Raw genomic sequence first — 16,408 nt, forward strand, 5'->3', positions numbered from 1 at the left:
ATGTGTGAGTATGTGTGATTATGTGTGTGTTCCAACCGCCGCCCCGCGCGCACCGTCCCCTCCCGGCGTCTCGGCGTGCAGCTGCCGCGTGCTGCTCCTGACGTAAGAGCCGCGTGACGTGTCAGAGCTGATGTGGAGATGATGGCGGACTGGTTCATTAATTAATAATTCATGTTTTGAGACACTAAAACTCAAGAACTCCGTTTTACACCTTCATGGTCCTCTTGGGAAAACAAACAACTGTCGTTCCGGATTAATAACATGGAAACATCATTGACGGTTTTTCACAGAACAAACGACCAGAATTTACGTAACGACGTCATTACAACAATTAAATCATATTTTACATTTAAAGGTTTAGGCTTTTGAGAAGAACTTGAAACTTTCAAGAATAAATCTGGACGAAATTAAAGCGTAAAAAGGCACGTGACTACATCACGGTATATTTGTTCTATTGTTATTACTAATTAATAATAATATTGATTTAAATTAATAATTTGCATATATGATAAAATAAATTATAATAATTATTAATCTATGTATTTATTTTCCTAAATAATATAATATATATTTAAGCAGCTGGAACGTCGATGCATTTGGATTAATAATGTAATCAGTCAGAGAAGATGAGTTTCTACACGAGGACTTTTACTTTCAGTACTTGTAGTTCATTTAGCTGATAATACTTTTTAATTTTACTTGTATTGCAGTATTTTACATTGTGGTATTCGTCCTTCCATGTAAATAAAGATTCTGAGTGACTTTCCCATCACTGGTAACTTGTTACTGTATAAAACCAACAACACAGAGTAAAAATATTCCATTACAAGTAAAAGTAAAGTAAAGGTTTGTATCAGCAGACAGATAGTTCGGATCGATCCTTTAAACCTTTTAGCTGCTAGATTTTTATCTTTTACATTTAATTTGTATTGTGCAACGATCAATTCAATGATAGCGACAGAAAACAGAAATGCTGACAGAAGTCTAGAGTGAAAACTTACTTGTTCCTCAGAGTTGTTGTGGTAGAAGCTAGAGGAGTTGCAGTGCTGGCTGGTGACCACTGGAGGGCGCCAAGAGTCTGCAGAGAACAGGACAAGTGTTGACTGATGTCCAGGTTTCCTGAGACTCGAACCATCCAGTGATGTATGTTATTCCTCTTAGACGTAAACAACTGTTTACAGTTACTGTTAAAGCACTTTGTTTTCATTAAATGATGAAGATGATGATGATGATGACGACTATAATGAAGATGATGATGAAGAAGATTAAGATGATCAATGACAGCAGTGACAGTAATGGCTGCTGTTTGTTTATGATGATGAAGATGATGGTGATAAAGATGATGAAGATGACAGTGATGAAGATCACAGTAATGGCTGCCGTATTTGTCTGTCTTCACTGGTGAAAATAAAACTGGAGGAAACTTGAGTCTCTGGGCTGCTGTTACCTTGGCAACGCAGCCTTCACAGTTCATAAAACTGGACAAACTGTTACACTGACAGAACTAATGGGACCATTTGTTGCCTGGCAACAGCAGCCTGTTGATAAATGTCACAGGAAGTACAGAAAAGTCTGTGATGAAGATGATGCTGGTGATGATATCCAGAGTGATGATGATGGTGGTGATGATGATGATGATGATGGTGGTGATGATGATGGTGGTGATATACAGAGCGATGATGATGGTGGTGATGATGATGATGATGATGGTGGTGATGATGATGGTGGTGATATACAGAGTGATGATGATGAGGTGGACAACAATACACAGTGTCTTTGATTCTGATGATCATGGTGACACTGAGGATACACAGGACTCTCAGATACTGTTAGTTGGTTAGTTTGTTTATGATGATGAAGATGATGAAGACGATGATGATGGTGATGATGAAGGAGGAAGGAGTAAACAGGACTCTCGGATACAGTTTGTTTGTTTATGAGGTGATGATGAAGATGACGATGATGGTGATGATGAAGATGATGAAGATGAGGAGGAAGGAGTAAACAGGACTCTCGGATACAGTTTGTTTGTTTGTTTATTGACAGCAGCAGCCTCCATGCAGAACGAGGGAACAATAAACCTGCACAGCCATGTGTGCTACTGAGAGCTCAGCTCACACTGAGCAGGTGCGTTTGATCTTCACACCTGGACACCGAGCCCCACCCGCCCGACTCGACAGAATGAAAATTCTAGAACAAAGTTCATTCAGCGTCCATGACGAGGATTTACAATCATGTCATAGAAAAGTGACATCACAGGAGGAACCTGACTCCTCCTCTACAAATATACACTCTGGTTGTAAAACAGCGGCACAGGAAGAGGTAGACAACCGTCTAGAAAAATAGATTTATATCACAAACATAGAACTCCTCCATTTGTCAAATATAAAGGTTTGACATAAAAATATCTGAGTTCAACGAAACACGACATTCTGACGTCACATTCACAGAGTTTCTTCACTGTTCACATCCTCATGCACAAGAACTAAAGTCGTATGTTACAGCAGAACTTTCCTTCAGACGGACCGCTCCTTTAAAGTCCACCTGTCCACCTGTCCACCTGCCCACCTGCCCACCTCAGTGGAGACAGGAACATTCAGAGTCACGACAGAGAAGCTTTGTAATAAACAGCCTGTAAGAGTTCAGAGCACCGTGATGATCAGGAGGTAAACCACCTGTTGGTCCAGGATCAGACCTGAACCCCGGCAGGAAGTCTTTCACCCCCTCCCCCCCTCCCCCTACACACCCTCCTCCTCCACAGTCCTGCAGTGAACCCTGATGTCCACGTGCACCTTCAGACCTGGACTAAAGTCCTCTGAACACCTGGAAACACCTGCCACTCCTTCTTCTTCGGGGCTTCAGCTAAAATCGCCGTCAGTGCGACGTCACATGGAAACGTCACTCTGACGCTTTCCGGTTGACGTTCAAATCCTCCGCAGCAGCCTCGCCGGCCAAAAGGAACTGGAGCTCGCGCTGCTGTTTTAGACGCCGGGCGCGTTCAGGGCCAGGGAGTAGGCGGCCATCATCTGCGCTCTCAGCTGCTGCTTGACGTGCACGCGCCCGTGCCTCTTCCTCTCGTCGCTGCGCGCGAACCGCTTGCCGCACACGTCGCACGAGAAGGGCTTCTCTCCGGTGTGCGTGCGCGTGTGCGTGGTCAGGTGGTCGCTGCGGCTGAAGCTGCGTGCGCAGATGGTGCACTGGAAGGGCTTCTGGCCCGTGTGGATGCGCACGTGCCTGTTCAGCTCGTCCGAGCGCGAGAAGCGGCGCTCACAGCCCTGCACGGAGCACGGGAACGGCTTCACCTTCAGGCCGCTCTTGGCGGGAGCTCTCCTGCCCCCGCGGGACAGTTTGGGGGCTCCGGCCGCGTGCGCGTTACTGATGTTGACTATCGGGAACGCGCCCTGCAGGAGGGAGGAGAGGAGATGGGCATCCAGGGTGGAGGGGAGGGGGGCGGGGGAAAAGTGGAGGTCGCTCCCGCTCTGCACGAGCTCCGTCTTGACTACCGGTCTGCTGATGACGTAGCTGCTAGAATCTCCCCCGGTAACCTGGGCAGCAGGTAAGCTCTTCAGCCACTCCTCCAGCCCCAGCGGCTCCTGCTTCACCTCACAGCCGGGCTTCAGCTCGCCCTGGCCGGCCTCGGAGCTCAGCAGAGACTCGATGAAATCAGCCACATCCACCTGTTGCTCCAGAGCCGACAGCGGGAGGAGAGAGTCGGCGCTGGCCGGGAACAGAGCATCGTTCCCGCTCATGGAAGACTGTCCGCAGCCGCTGCTGCAGCTGGAAGTCACGAACTCGCTCTTCACCACCACCGGTTGTGAGATGGAGGCGGGAGGCAGCTGCTGGGCTGCGGCCAGGGGAGGGACGCTCATGTCAGGGCCGGGAGCTGGAGCGAAGAGCTGCGGCGAGGGAGAGGCAGTGGCCGCGGAGGGCGCCGCAGAGGATGGGGTGGACTCGCGGAGAGAGCCGGCGTCGCCCTGCTGCTCCATGTCGGTGCAGATCCCGACGATCTCGGTGATCATGTTGAGGATCGCGTCCGCGGTGCTGCTCAGTCCCGCTGCCGCAAGTGACGGCTCCGGCTCTGGGAAGAAGCTGCCGCTGTAGCCGAGGGAGGGCGAGAGCGTGTCCGAGGAGCAGTCGCTGAAGTCGGAGAAGAAGTCTGAGTCAGAGGCGTCAGTTCCCGGAGAGAAAACTGGAGAGAGAGAGGAGGGAGGAGGGAGGAGGGAGGAGGGGGTGTTATTGTCATTGCATAATATGAGCTCAGTGGGCAGCTGAGCAGCCTACACAGAAAAATCAATCACCCATCAGTAGGCTATAACTGGTTGATTGTAGCTATGGCAACAGATGGATATTTGACCAATCAATAAATGAAACACTGAACATATAAGATATTGTATTTTTTGTTATTGATGAACACACACACACACCTTGGCAGAAAGGTGACCCCACGTCAGAGTCGGTCCCGTCGCTGGGGCTCGAGCCCACACTGTCCACCCACGCGCTGCACGCGTCCTCAAATTCCGACATGAAGCTATCCTCGCGCTCCAGAAGCATTACGTGAAAAAGTGTCTGCAGGTTATTGCGTGTGAAAGCGTGGCGCGAAAAGAGCCTGACTGATTACAGAGTCAGGCTGGATAAAGTGGCGGTATCGGGGATTCCCTGTGGCCGGTGTTAATCCGTTAGAGGAGCCGCCGGTGATGTTCCGTTAGTCGGTGAAGCTGAAGATGTTGAGCTCCCTGTGCCCGCCGCCCGTTTTATACTCTCCGTCTCCTAGGTAACTCCCGGCAAGGCCTGATTGGTCGGAGCCGGCGCGAGGGATTCCCCCCGCCGCGCCGCTTCGCAGCTGCCCAAACATGGACTGCTTCCGGTTGTGACGGCGGGTATCCCCATACCATAAAAGGACAGGCGGGAAAACAACGTAGAGGAGAGAGGGGTTTCCTCCACTGCGGCAAGAGAGAGAGATTATACAACCAGGGGGGAGGGAAGGAGGGGAGGAGGGAGTCTGATGGGAGTCTGATGGAGGGAGTCTGATGGAGGTCTGATGGAGGTCTGATGGAGGTCTGATGGAGGTCTGATGGAGGTCTGAAGGAGGGAGTCTAATGGAGGGATGGAGGTCTGATGGAGTGACAGAGGGAGTTTGATGGAGGGATGGAGGGAGTCTGATGGAGGGAGTCTGATGGAGGTCTGATGGAGGGAGTCTGATGGAGGGAGTCTGATGGAGGGAGTGTGATGGAGGGAGTCTGATGGAGGGAGTGTGATGGAGGGAGTCTGATGGAGGTCTGATGGAGGGAGTCTGATGGAGGCCTGATGGAGGGAGTCTGATGGAGGTCTGATGGAGGTCTGATAGAGGGAGTCTGATGGAGGGAGTCTGATGGAGGTCTGATGGAGGTCTGATAGAGGGAGTCTGATGGAGGGAGTCTGATGGAGGTCTGATGGAGGTCTGATGGAGGGAGTCTGATGGAGGGAGTCTGATGGAGGGAGTCTGATGGAGGGATTATTGAGGAACAGAAGCAGATTCATTAAAGTTGTTTTCTTGGGATAGTTTTGCCCACACAGGCAGATCACTGATAATCACTGATAATCACTGATCGATAATCACTGATCAAAGCATGGACCTGGTCTGAGGTTCACATCAGACCAAAAACACAAACTCTATATCACGTTCTGTATCTTTAAAACAGTGACGCTGCCACTGTCTGAAAGTTAAACCTGTGGTGACACTTATCAATCATATATCTATTAATCTATTGATTGGTTTATTTCACAGGGACTGTGCACTTTAATAGACATGGCTGTACATGGGACAGAGTTAGAGCCCAGAATAAATTAAGAATGAATGTTAAAATGATAAAGTTAATGATCATTTTATGTTAATTTTAATTTTAATATCACTGTTTATAGAAACATGGACTAAGTATAACGAAGGAGGAAGAGAAGGATCAATCAATCAGAGATAATTACTCATCAGCAGACAATGCATTTAAAGACATTTGATGATATTTAAGATTCATGCAAATAAAACCAAATGCAGAAATATGAAAGGGGAGGTGTCAGACTGATGTTACTGATAAACCCGGAGACAGTCAGTCAAGAGATTGATCTGATTTCTGTCCGTTTCCTACCTGTGTCGCACTGAGGAGCCGGTTTCAGCACCACGGACAGCTCTGCAGTGCTGCAGAGAGGGCGAGAGACACCGAGAGAAAAGAGAGAGAGAGAGGGAGAGAAGGAGGAGAGGGAGGGAGGGAGGAAGATAGATTATCACATATTACTGCCCCACATATGACATTCCTGCACATCGCCGTGACGCTGTCGCCATGGCAACGGGGGAGAGATTCAGCGCAGGCGTTATGTAAAATGGAGTCAGGAATAGAAGCTGCGGGGTTTACCTTTCGTTTTAATTTGAATTTATATTTTTAATGTTGTTGTTGTTGCTGATTCTGACATGAATCACACGTGTGCGTCCACAGCAGAAGCTCAGCTGCGATAATGACGGAGACGTTTCCACACCTGAACATTAACGAACATGTTAGTCACAAGAAACATGAAGTTTAAAGTTCAAATCTATTTCATGTCGTCACTGGAGCTTTTACAGTCAGTTTTATTTAATTGGAATTTCTCCTAAAGTGATGTTTGAAGTGTTTGATTAAGTACAGTTTTGAGATACTTGTACTTTACTTAAGTATTTCCGTGTATACTTTTACTTCACTCGGTGGAAGAAGTACTCAGATCCTTTTCTTAAGTAAAAGTTCTGCTACCACAACATAAAAATACTCCATCACAAGTAAAGGTCCTTCTAAAGTCAAGAGGCATCATCAGCTAAATGTTAAAGTAAAAGGTTGTTTTGATGCTAAATGTTAACTTCAAGTATTAAAAATTGATGCTACAGGTTTTAACTACTTTATATACAGTTAGCTGTTTTAGTCCAGTGGTTCCCAACCTGAGGGTCTGGCCCCTCCAACAGCTCACCAGATAAATCTAAGTTGTGATTCATTAATCTGTTTACAGTTTTTGGGCTTTTCTCTAATCTTTGAGAAATGTTTTCTTTGGTATAATGCGCTATAAATAGGCACATTTGTGTTAAAAACTATTAGCATGTGAACAACCATGCTACCAAGCTGACGTTTAACCTGTAAACAAAAGTGGAGCTGAGGCTGATGGGAATGTCATTAGTTTTGAAGGTATTTGCTCATAAAAACAAAGTATTTGACGAATAAAAATGTTGATCTGATGATGGCAGAGAATCACCAAAGTGATTAAAATTCAACCACAGGGGAACATGAACGTCTGAAACAAATTTTTATCACAATCCATCCAATAATAGTTATGATATTTCACATTAAAAAGTCAACCTCATGGTGGCGCTGTAGGAAAAGTCAAGGGATCATTGAAGTCAGTAGGGTTCATCCTCTGGGGACCATGAACGTCTGCAGAACAGTTCAGATTGCAATCCATCTCATAGCTGTTTAGATATTTCAGTCAGGACCAAAAAAATCGTAGACGACAGATGTTGCCTAGAGCCACACAGCAACAACAGCAACAACAAGAACAACAGCAACAACACTTTTTTAAGCACATTGAAGTCAATGAAAATTTTAAGCTAATAGCAAGTCAACAACTAAAATCCAAAGTTCTTTATACAAAAACCTTTCATTTTTAGCTCAACAGAGAATTGTTTACATTTATTTGAATACAGTTAATGTTCTTCTGTAGCGTTGCCACCTACTGGCCAGGAGAGGAACTGCAGTGGTTTATTTTGTATGTTGGAGTGTTCTGGACAAGAAAATAAGTTTGTTTTAAGTTAAAGATTTAAAGTGCCATCAATGTCAGGACAGGCTGGTAGTCCAGAGAGTTTATTGGTCAGTATTGAAACTAGATGGATCTACCAAACACAGGTCCAGGGCCCCAAAGGGACCAGAGGGGCCCCTGACTTCACCTTCAAAATGTCACAGAAATAAAGATAAAACAACCACAAAGAGAAACAAATAACCGACCAGAATCACTGCCTCCGCCACTCAGACTAGTTTCAGGTAACATCCCTGTTTATCCAGAGGCAGATAAAATATGAACCATTAGTGTGAAATTTTTTTCATAATTGCTGTGAAGTGCTGAGTAATGGCTAAAAAGTGTTTTGTGAGGTCACACTGACCTTGAACTTTGACCACCAAAATCCAATCAGTTTGTCCTTGAGTCCAGGTGAACGTTTGTACCAAATTTAAAGAAATTTTGTCGAGGCATTACTGAGATATCGTTTCCACAAGAATGGAACGGACAGACGGACGACCCAAAAACAAAATGGCTGCTGGAGCAGAGGCATAAAAACACCACAATGACATATCTTTTCCAACTGGCCGTCTTGCTCCTGCACAGTGAGGAGGGGGCCTTTAACATTTCAGTGCCCAGGGACCAACGGCCTCATAACCGGCCCTCATTGAACCCAGCACCAGCTCCACCTGTGTTCAGACGCCACTTACATTTGTGTTTGCGCCCAGACTGACAAAAATAGCGTCGGACATGTTTGTCTCAGACCAATCATCACAACATGTGACCAATCAGGGGGCAAGGCTGTGATCTGAACAATCAGGTGACCATAATGGATGACGACGCAGATAAGAGAGAAACCTCTCCCACATGAACGTGTGAAAAGACTAAATCAAGAAGCAAAGATGATGGAAGTGTACATATATATATATATATATATATATATATACACACACACACACACACACACACACACACACACATGTATATGTGTGTGGGCGAGAGAAGAGAGACTGTTGCCATGGCGCTGTGCCACCTTCTGTTCCCTCCACCTGTTACAGAGACCACACACACTCCCTGTATCAGAGCCACATTACTGTGTTCGAAGCCTTGTGGCGTCACAAGCTCTCTGGCCTCCGGCTTCTGTCATCTGCAGCCACTGATTCACACTTTATATCTGTCAGATGAACCAGTCAGTCGATCTGTCGTTCAGAGGACAGAGCGAAAACAAGCGGAAAATACCAACAATTTAAAGCTCCTCCAGTGTAAAGGTCTGTGTCCATGTGTAGTGTGATTATAGATCAGGTCTAGCTTCTATATTAATACTGTGAAAGTATCAAAGCCTCAGTCCACAGAGAAATGCACACAGCCTGTATTCAGAAACTGAGCCTTAAAACCAGCCGTCAGGACTTCTGGAACTTTGTGATGTCACAACAAAGCAGTCACCAAGCCCCGCCCACCTGGACCCACCATCCAAACCTCCTCCTCTCTTCTGATTGGCTCACCGACCTGTTGTTACTGGAGCTGTTTAAAATCAGAGAAACAAACATGATACATACCTGGTTTCAGGTAAGTTGCATCAACACAGTAAAGTTTCAGCAGAGTCAGTCTCTTTATGCGTCAGCGCAGAAATACAGAGGAAGTGCTCACAACTGTTTCTTTTGTCCCTCTGATAAAAAAATGTAAAACCTTCTTCCTGTGTAAACACAGCTGTAATTATATAAAGTAATGTGACCACACATGATGATGATGATGATGATGATGTGGTGAAGGAGACCTGACGTGGTCGCAGCTGCAGCCTGATAACATCAAGGCCGTTTGACCAAGATAAACACACACACACGGCTATGGTGAGGCCACACACACATTAGTACTAATAACAACACACACACACACACGACCTCTGACCTCTCCAAGGTTCCTCCCTGAGATTAAATCCAGGACTTCCAGTGTCTCTCTTCATTCTCTCCTGGGTCAGCCATGTTCACATGTCTCCTCTCCTCTCTTCCTTCCTTCCTCTCCCTCTCTCCCTCCTCCTCCTCCTTCTCTCCACTCTTCCTCCTCGTCCTCTTCGTCACCGCGGCCGTCGTCCTGTTCCTGATCACACGTCGCTCCGTGCCTGAAGCCAAACCTTCGTCCTGTCCTCCCCCGGCTCGGGACTCCATCCCCTGCCTGCCTCGGCTCCCCGTCCTGGGCAGCCTCCCCTGGCTGGGAGGAGGAGGCCTCCCCCCGCACCTCCTCTTCTCCCAGCTCGCCCGAAGGTGAGGAAGTTTCTGATCCTGGAAGATCTAGGTAGAAAGAGTCCTCGTGTTTAAAAGAACCTGTTTGAAAGTGCTAGTTATGAAGTTTGAGTTTGATTTTGTGTCGTAGTCTTTTATCTATTTCACAATCAGTCCGTTAATAGAATCAGCAGCTGATTTGATGATTGATTAATCACTGAATTCTCTGGTTCCAGCTTCTCGTTTTCACTCTGTGATTTTGAACTGAATCTAAACTTAGACTAAGACTTTGACTGTAACAGACGTTTTTCACTGTTCACTGACATCTGTGTGTGTGTGTGTGTGTGTGTGTGTGTGTGTGTGTGTGTGTGTGTGTGTGTGTGTGTGTGTGTGTGTGGCAGGTACGGGTCTCTGTTTGCCCTCCACCTCGGCCCTCACTACACCGTGGTGATTAACGACCATCAACACGCCAGAGAGGTGCTGCTGCAGAGAGGGAGGGACTTCGCAGGACGACCGAGCATGGTGACACATCAAAATACAATGGAAACCAATAGTCGATTAATCAATTTGCTAATCAACAGAAAATTAATCTGCATGTACTTTGATAATCAGCAAAAGTGTCAAATATTTCCTGGTTCTCTTCCTCTGGGACAGTGAAGTGAAAACGTTTGGGTCGTAGATTGTTGTTGTCTCATTGGGCTCTCAGTTCTTCTGATGTGTATTTATAATGCCATATTAATTAACGATAACGGATAAATCAATAAAATAATCAATAGATTGACTGACAAAAATGATCTGCTTCCCATTAAATTTACTGGAGGATGAACCCGACTGAACATTATGACCCTGAATTGTAGTTTCTGATTCTGAGCCTCGTTTACATATTGAACAGATATTTATTGATCTAAACCAGGAAACTTTTCAAACTCTTAATCATATTTCATGCTTTAATTTACCCTGTAATTGATATATACTGTTGAGTGAAAAAATAATAATTTAAAACATGTTTTTATTCCCCAAACCTAAGATACCCTGCAGCTCCTTTAATGACTTATTGTGTCTTCATGCTACAGAAGTGTAATTTATTCACTTAACAAAAAAATAACCTGCTCTGTTTTTCTGAATTAATGAGATCATATCTCAGAATTAGATTTTGTTAATTCAGAAAAACAGCAGGATTTTTTTTTTTTAAAAGAAAACTTTTCTCAAACAAATCCTGTTTTTCTGAATTGACGAAATAATTCTCATAATTATAATTATGAGAATTATTAATTCTTCTTGTGGGACAATAAAGATCCGATCTGAACTGACATACACATGAATTAATAAATAAAATCTAAGTCAGATGAAGCATATAACCTTATAATAACCTTATAACATTTATCATTGAATAACAGGTTGGATTTAGTTTTGTAGAAATCTTAATGTAACTGTTTAATATAAAATTAACAAACCTTCCAATGTAAAGTCATGTGATTGTTTCTGATGCAGTGAACAGGTTTCCCTCCAACATTCACTTCCGCTCTGCAGGTGACCACCAACCTGTTGACCAGAGGAGGTAAAGACATCGCATTCGCTGACTACTCTCCTCTCTGGAAGTTACACCGCCGCCTCGTCCACAACTCCTTCACCCTGTTTGGAGAGGGAACCAGTCGACTGCAGGATATCGGTACGCTACATATTAATGAGGTTTATTACAATAGTAACACTCGAGTAAAGTAAAACTCTAAGTTCAGTATTTTAATAAATGCACTTTGTTTGCTTAGGAGGATTTCAGGGGTAAATTAATTAAGGAATAATTGGTGATTATAAAAGATAAACCAAACAAACAGCTCGGCCATATCAATTACAGCAGAACTAAGGGAAAGTGAGGCCTCTTCCCAATAAACCATCTTTGTCTGATTATCGGTGTTTACCTGACTCAGTTTCCGGCACCATGATGCTTTCTGTCTAATGGCGGCCTCTGTGGACGATAAAGCCGGTGGTGTGTTTTCAACCGTCGGTGTCCGGACGGTGAGACTGCTGCTAGCTTAGCTCAAGGGTCGGTAGGTTAGCAACAATGTTTATTACTCTGAGAAACCGAATATTTTTACGACAGGTGAGCAGCGCTGGCGCCATTTTGACTGGAACCGCCGCTGTGTTTGGTGGGCGTGGTTTAAATTGCGCGGGTGAATTGGTGGGCGTGCCCGACACGGAGCCAGAGTTTTTGTTACTTCCGCCCGGGAGTTATGTTAGGATTACGCACAAAGTATAGAACCGATTTGCACCGAACTTGGTGGAGGGATGGATCATGGACCAGAGAATAACCTATTAAATTATGGGGCCGATCCGGATCATTTATTATGAATTTTAGATTTTTTCTCTGAAGTATGGTTTGTTGTTTGACATTGGCCTTGGCAGAGGTCTGCTGTCTCTGAATGCCCCTCTTAATTTTGTTTTATTTTAAAAAACAATACACTCATTAACAGCAAGATGTAACAGAGCCTGCTCAAATATGTAAAACAGAGAAAGGAGCTCTTTTGTTGTTTATATTTGTAGACGATTTTTTTTTTATGTGTGTATGTGGAAACAAAATGACATTTGTAGTTTAGACTGATGGCCAGGCTCATTATTTCTATTTTTAAAAATAAAATGATTAATAATACAATTATTTTTATTATTCTAAAAGAAGCTAATGTTGAATGAATTTAAAAAAATATGTATGTATATAACTGGTCTGCATTTTCTGCAGCAAGAAACACGTGAAAACGTTTGGTTGGACAGGTGTGGACATTTCAGTGAAACTTTGTGCTCTAACCAACATAACATGACATATCAGCGGTTTGATTACCTGTTGTATGAACCTACCGCAGACAGTTGATGTTGCCACAGTTCTTCATTTATTTGGTGGGAAATGGTTCACAGGCAAAGTATTCAAATGATAATCCTCAGGAAAAAAGCAGAGAAAAATATACAACACAAAAATGAGACCCACTTTTATCAGCAGCTGACCCCGTGTTGCCGTGTGCATCGTTATTCCTGCAGCTGCTTTACAGTAAAAACTCGTCATATTGATGTTTCATGACGTTTCTCCCTCTCCAGTTCTGTCCTCGGTGGACAGCCTGTGTGTCGAGTTGTTGTCCGGGGGGAAGCGCGGCTTCGACCCGTCTCCCGCGGTGACCAGGGCCGTCACCAATGTTGTGTGCACACTGGTGTTCAGTTCCACCTATCGCCATGGCGACGCAGAGCTGCAAGAGGTGATCCGATACAACGATGGCATCGTGCAGACGATCGCCAGGGGAGGACTGGTGGACATTTACCCCTGGATGAAGGTACACTCACATAAACCTCATTCTAAACTAAAACTGGACCTCTTCGAGGTTCTTCCCGGCCGTCATGTGAGTTTTTGCGAGAGTCGTGCAACAACTCACCTCAACAGCTCTCAAGGTGTTAATGACCACACAAGACATTAAATGCCTGGAACTCGCCATTAATCAGTTAGAGCTGAAGAAGCCTTTCAGATAGGAAGAAGAACCTCAAGAAAGTCCTGTTACCTTCGTACAGCTCTAAGACTTGTCAAACTCACCTCACTTTCAAGGTCTAAAACTGTAATTGGACCTTACAAAGATAGAAGTACAGAGCACACAAACACTGACAATCTGTATCTGTCCCTCAGGTCTTTCCTAACAAGTCTCTGAGTAAACTGAAGGACTGTATCACTGTCAGAGACCGACTGCTGACGTGCAAACTGGAGGAGCACAAGGTAACGTACAAACTCATAGAAGGCTTCGAATACTAGTCCTCACAAAGGTCTCGTCGTCAGGAGCTGAGAGGACATTTCTCTTCTGCTGTCACAAAATTTATGTAAAAAGTTTGACCTAAAGTACAAATCTGCACTTCCTCTTTGGCTCATGTCCAGGCATCACTGAGTGACGGTGAGCCCCGAGACCTCCTGGATGCCTTGCTGAAGGGCCAGACAGGCAGCGGGCGGGGTCAAAGGTCATCTGGACCAGAGGATGAGGGGATAACGGACGACCACGTCCTGATGACAGCGGCTGAGGCATTTGGAGCTGGAGTAGAGACGACATCCACCACACTGCTGTGGATCCTGGCGTACCTGCTGCACCACCCCGAGGTGAAAACGCCACTGATACTGATGATGATGAAGCTAACACCTGCTTGAACATCTGCTGCAAATACTGGGGCAGGAAATTTAGCCACAGACTAAAACAATTTTCTTTAAGTATCCTCAAAAAATTGATTTGAAAAACTGATTTTATAATCAGAAAACATTTCAATGCACTTCTGTAGTTCTTGAGTATAAACCATTATCATGGTCCCTGGGTCCCAGGTCCAGGATCGCGTGCAGAAGGAGCTGGACGAGCACGTTGGCAGCGAGCGAGCAGTCTGCATGTCGGACCGCGGCCGGTTGCCGTACCTGGATTGTGTCATCAACGAGGGCATGAGGATCCGACCGGTCAGCCCCGTACTGATCCCACACACTGCCATGACCCACAGCAGGTAGACCTGCACTCAAATACTAGAGCTGACGATTAACAGAAAATTAATTGATAATTATTTTGATAATGAACTAATCCTTTCAATAGTTCTTAGAACATTTCCTGGGTCCAGCTTCTCTAACATGAGGATTTTATGCTTTTGTTGCATCCAGAGTCTCAGGTGGACGCTGGGATGTGGTTTCACCTGCAGTGATTTTATGTTTCTACTCTTATTCTACTACTTCTGCTTCAAAACTCGCTCAACGTACTCGACGGCACCACCTGGTGGTGGAAGCCATGCAGCACAGCCACAAACATCAGGCTCAGAGCTACAAACACTCAGAACGGTGTTTGATGAGAGATTGAGATTTAGTGAAAGTTCGGATGTCATTGCAGCGTCTGTGCTGCCTGTAGTCCACAGTCTGATCTATTCTGGCGTTTTATTCCTCCTGTTTCTAAAGTATTTAAACTTCTTCTGTTATTTGCATCGGAAATTATAATGTGTGGTTTTCAGTGACAGACAAACTCATAATCGATTAAATGAGTAAATAACAGACTAATCAATAATGAACATAATCAGTAGTTGGATCCAGATTACATAGACTAAAATTCGATCCATCTCTCTTTCTTTCCTGTAGCATTGGAGGTCACTCTGTAAGTTGTGGGACTCGTGTTTTGGTCAACATGTGGTCGATTCACCACGACCCCCGACACTGGGATAAACCCGACCTTTTCAACCCAGGTAAATGCACAAACACACAAACATACAAACATACAAACATTTAACTTTACAAGCTTTCTAATCAGTAGCCAAACACACCAACTTTGCCTTTCCCTGCATTTCCAGATCGTTTCCTTGACGATCGGGGCCAGCGAGTCACACCCCCCTTCTTTTTGCCGTTCGGGGCGGGACCTCGGGTCTGTGTCGGCGAATCATTGGCCAGGCTGGAGCTCTTTCTCTTCTTGTCCTCTCTACTCCAGCGAATGAGCTTCAGGCTGCCAGACGGGGCCCCCCCGCCCAACCTGCAGGGGCGGCTAGGTGTGGTCTTGCAGCCATTACCTTATACCGTTGTTGTCACTCCAAGGGCGGGGTGGGAGAGCGAAGCAAAATAAAAAAGGACTGGAGCGTCGTGTGGCGTAGTGGTCTAAGCAGGCGCCCCATGTGTAGAGGCTACAGTCCTCGCTGCAGGCCTTTGCTGCATGTCATTCCCCCTCTCTCTGCCTCCCCATTTCCTGTCTCTCTCTACTGCACTATCAAATAAAGGCATAAAAAGCCCCAAAAAAATATACTTAAAAAAAATAAAATAAAAAAGGACAGGGTAAAAGTCAAAATAAATGGCAGAAGAAAGAAACATTACGCTAAAATTTTTGTCGCTTTGTTAAAATTTTGCAGAAGTAAATATTAAAACACTCCTGTGACAATAAAGTGAAAGAAATCAAAAATTAAAATATCGTCAGTTTTCCACCATTAAAGTAGTTTATAATAGGTTGTAATAATTAGGGCTTCAAATGTTTGTGAGCCTCATTCCTTCAAGTGAAGTATATAAAATTTTGCCAAAGATGTACAAAGTTACCAAAATTGCTTCTATAAAATCTTTACTATTCAGTGTAAACACCATTTTTCGGATTAGATAATATCGATTAGTACACAGCATTGTAAATCTGAACTACTTGATTACATAAAAAATGCTAATGCTAATCTAACTGCTCCAACTATACCAACACTGTGCTATAGCAGCTACCTGCTAATGCTATGCTTGACTAATTTCAAAAGCTGATTAAAGTACAATCGGAAAAAAATCAAAGTATAATTAAACTGAGCTTTAAAAATTAAAGCCACTTAATGTTTAATGAATAAAAGAGGATGTTTTTATTCCCTCTGAAATTGTTATTCGAAATAAACATTTCTAATTAAAAATGAATTATGATTGATTTGACAGAGCTCGAGTGTGGCCC

General features: G+C 44.6%; 2 protein-coding genes across 2 annotated transcripts; one reads left to right on the forward strand and one right to left on the reverse strand.

Moving 5' to 3' along the window:
- Positions 1 to 2,774: 2,774 nt before the first annotated feature.
- On the reverse strand, positions 2,775 to 4,653 carry LOC111233122 (early growth response protein 4-like). Its single transcript, XM_022760879.1, has 2 exons — positions 4,425 to 4,653; positions 2,775 to 4,189 (listed from the first exon to the last, which is right to left on the reverse strand). Exons 1-2 carry the CDS (start codon positions 4,549 to 4,551, stop codon positions 2,982 to 2,984), a joined length of 1,335 nt encoding a protein of 444 aa, XP_022616600.1. The 5' UTR covers positions 4,552 to 4,653; the 3' UTR covers positions 2,775 to 2,981.
- Positions 4,654 to 9,735: 5,082 nt separating this feature from the next.
- Positions 9,736 to 15,565, forward strand: LOC111233121 (steroid 17-alpha-hydroxylase/17,20 lyase-like). Its single transcript, XM_022760878.1, has 9 exons — positions 9,736 to 10,016; positions 10,376 to 10,496; positions 11,505 to 11,643; positions 13,056 to 13,285; positions 13,630 to 13,716; positions 13,873 to 14,088; positions 14,305 to 14,474; positions 15,091 to 15,194; positions 15,300 to 15,565. Exons 1-9 carry the CDS (start codon positions 9,736 to 9,738, stop codon positions 15,563 to 15,565), a joined length of 1,614 nt encoding a protein of 537 aa, XP_022616599.1.
- The last annotated feature ends 843 nt before the right edge of the window (positions 15,566 to 16,408 follow it).

This window comes from Seriola dumerili, unplaced genomic scaffold (genome assembly GCF_002260705.1).
Source record: "Seriola dumerili isolate Sdu_G_001 unplaced genomic scaffold, Sdu_1.0 BDQW01000372.1, whole genome shotgun sequence".
NCBI classification, from domain to species: Eukaryota; Metazoa; Chordata; class Actinopteri; order Carangiformes; family Carangidae; genus Seriola; species Seriola dumerili.

Coding starts and splice junctions, on each gene's coding strand:
- LOC111233122 (XM_022760879.1), bottom strand. CDS start 4,551: ATGCTTCTGGAGCGCGAGGATAGCTTCATGTCGGAATTTGAGGACGCG. Junction 4,190..4,424: donor GGGGTCACCTTTCTGCCAAG/GTGTGTGTGTGT, acceptor CTCTCTCTCCAG/TTTTCTCTCCGGGAACTGAC.
- LOC111233121 (XM_022760878.1), top strand. CDS start 9,736: ATGTTCACATGTCTCCTCTCCTCTCTTCCTTCCTTCCTCTCCCTCTCT. Junction 10,017..10,375: donor TTCTCCCAGCTCGCCCGAAG/GTGAGGAAGTTT, acceptor TGTGTGTGGCAG/GTACGGGTCTCTGTTTGCCC. Junction 14,089..14,304: donor ACCTGCTGCACCACCCCGAG/GTGAAAACGCCA, acceptor CCTGGGTCCCAG/GTCCAGGATCGCGTGCAGAA.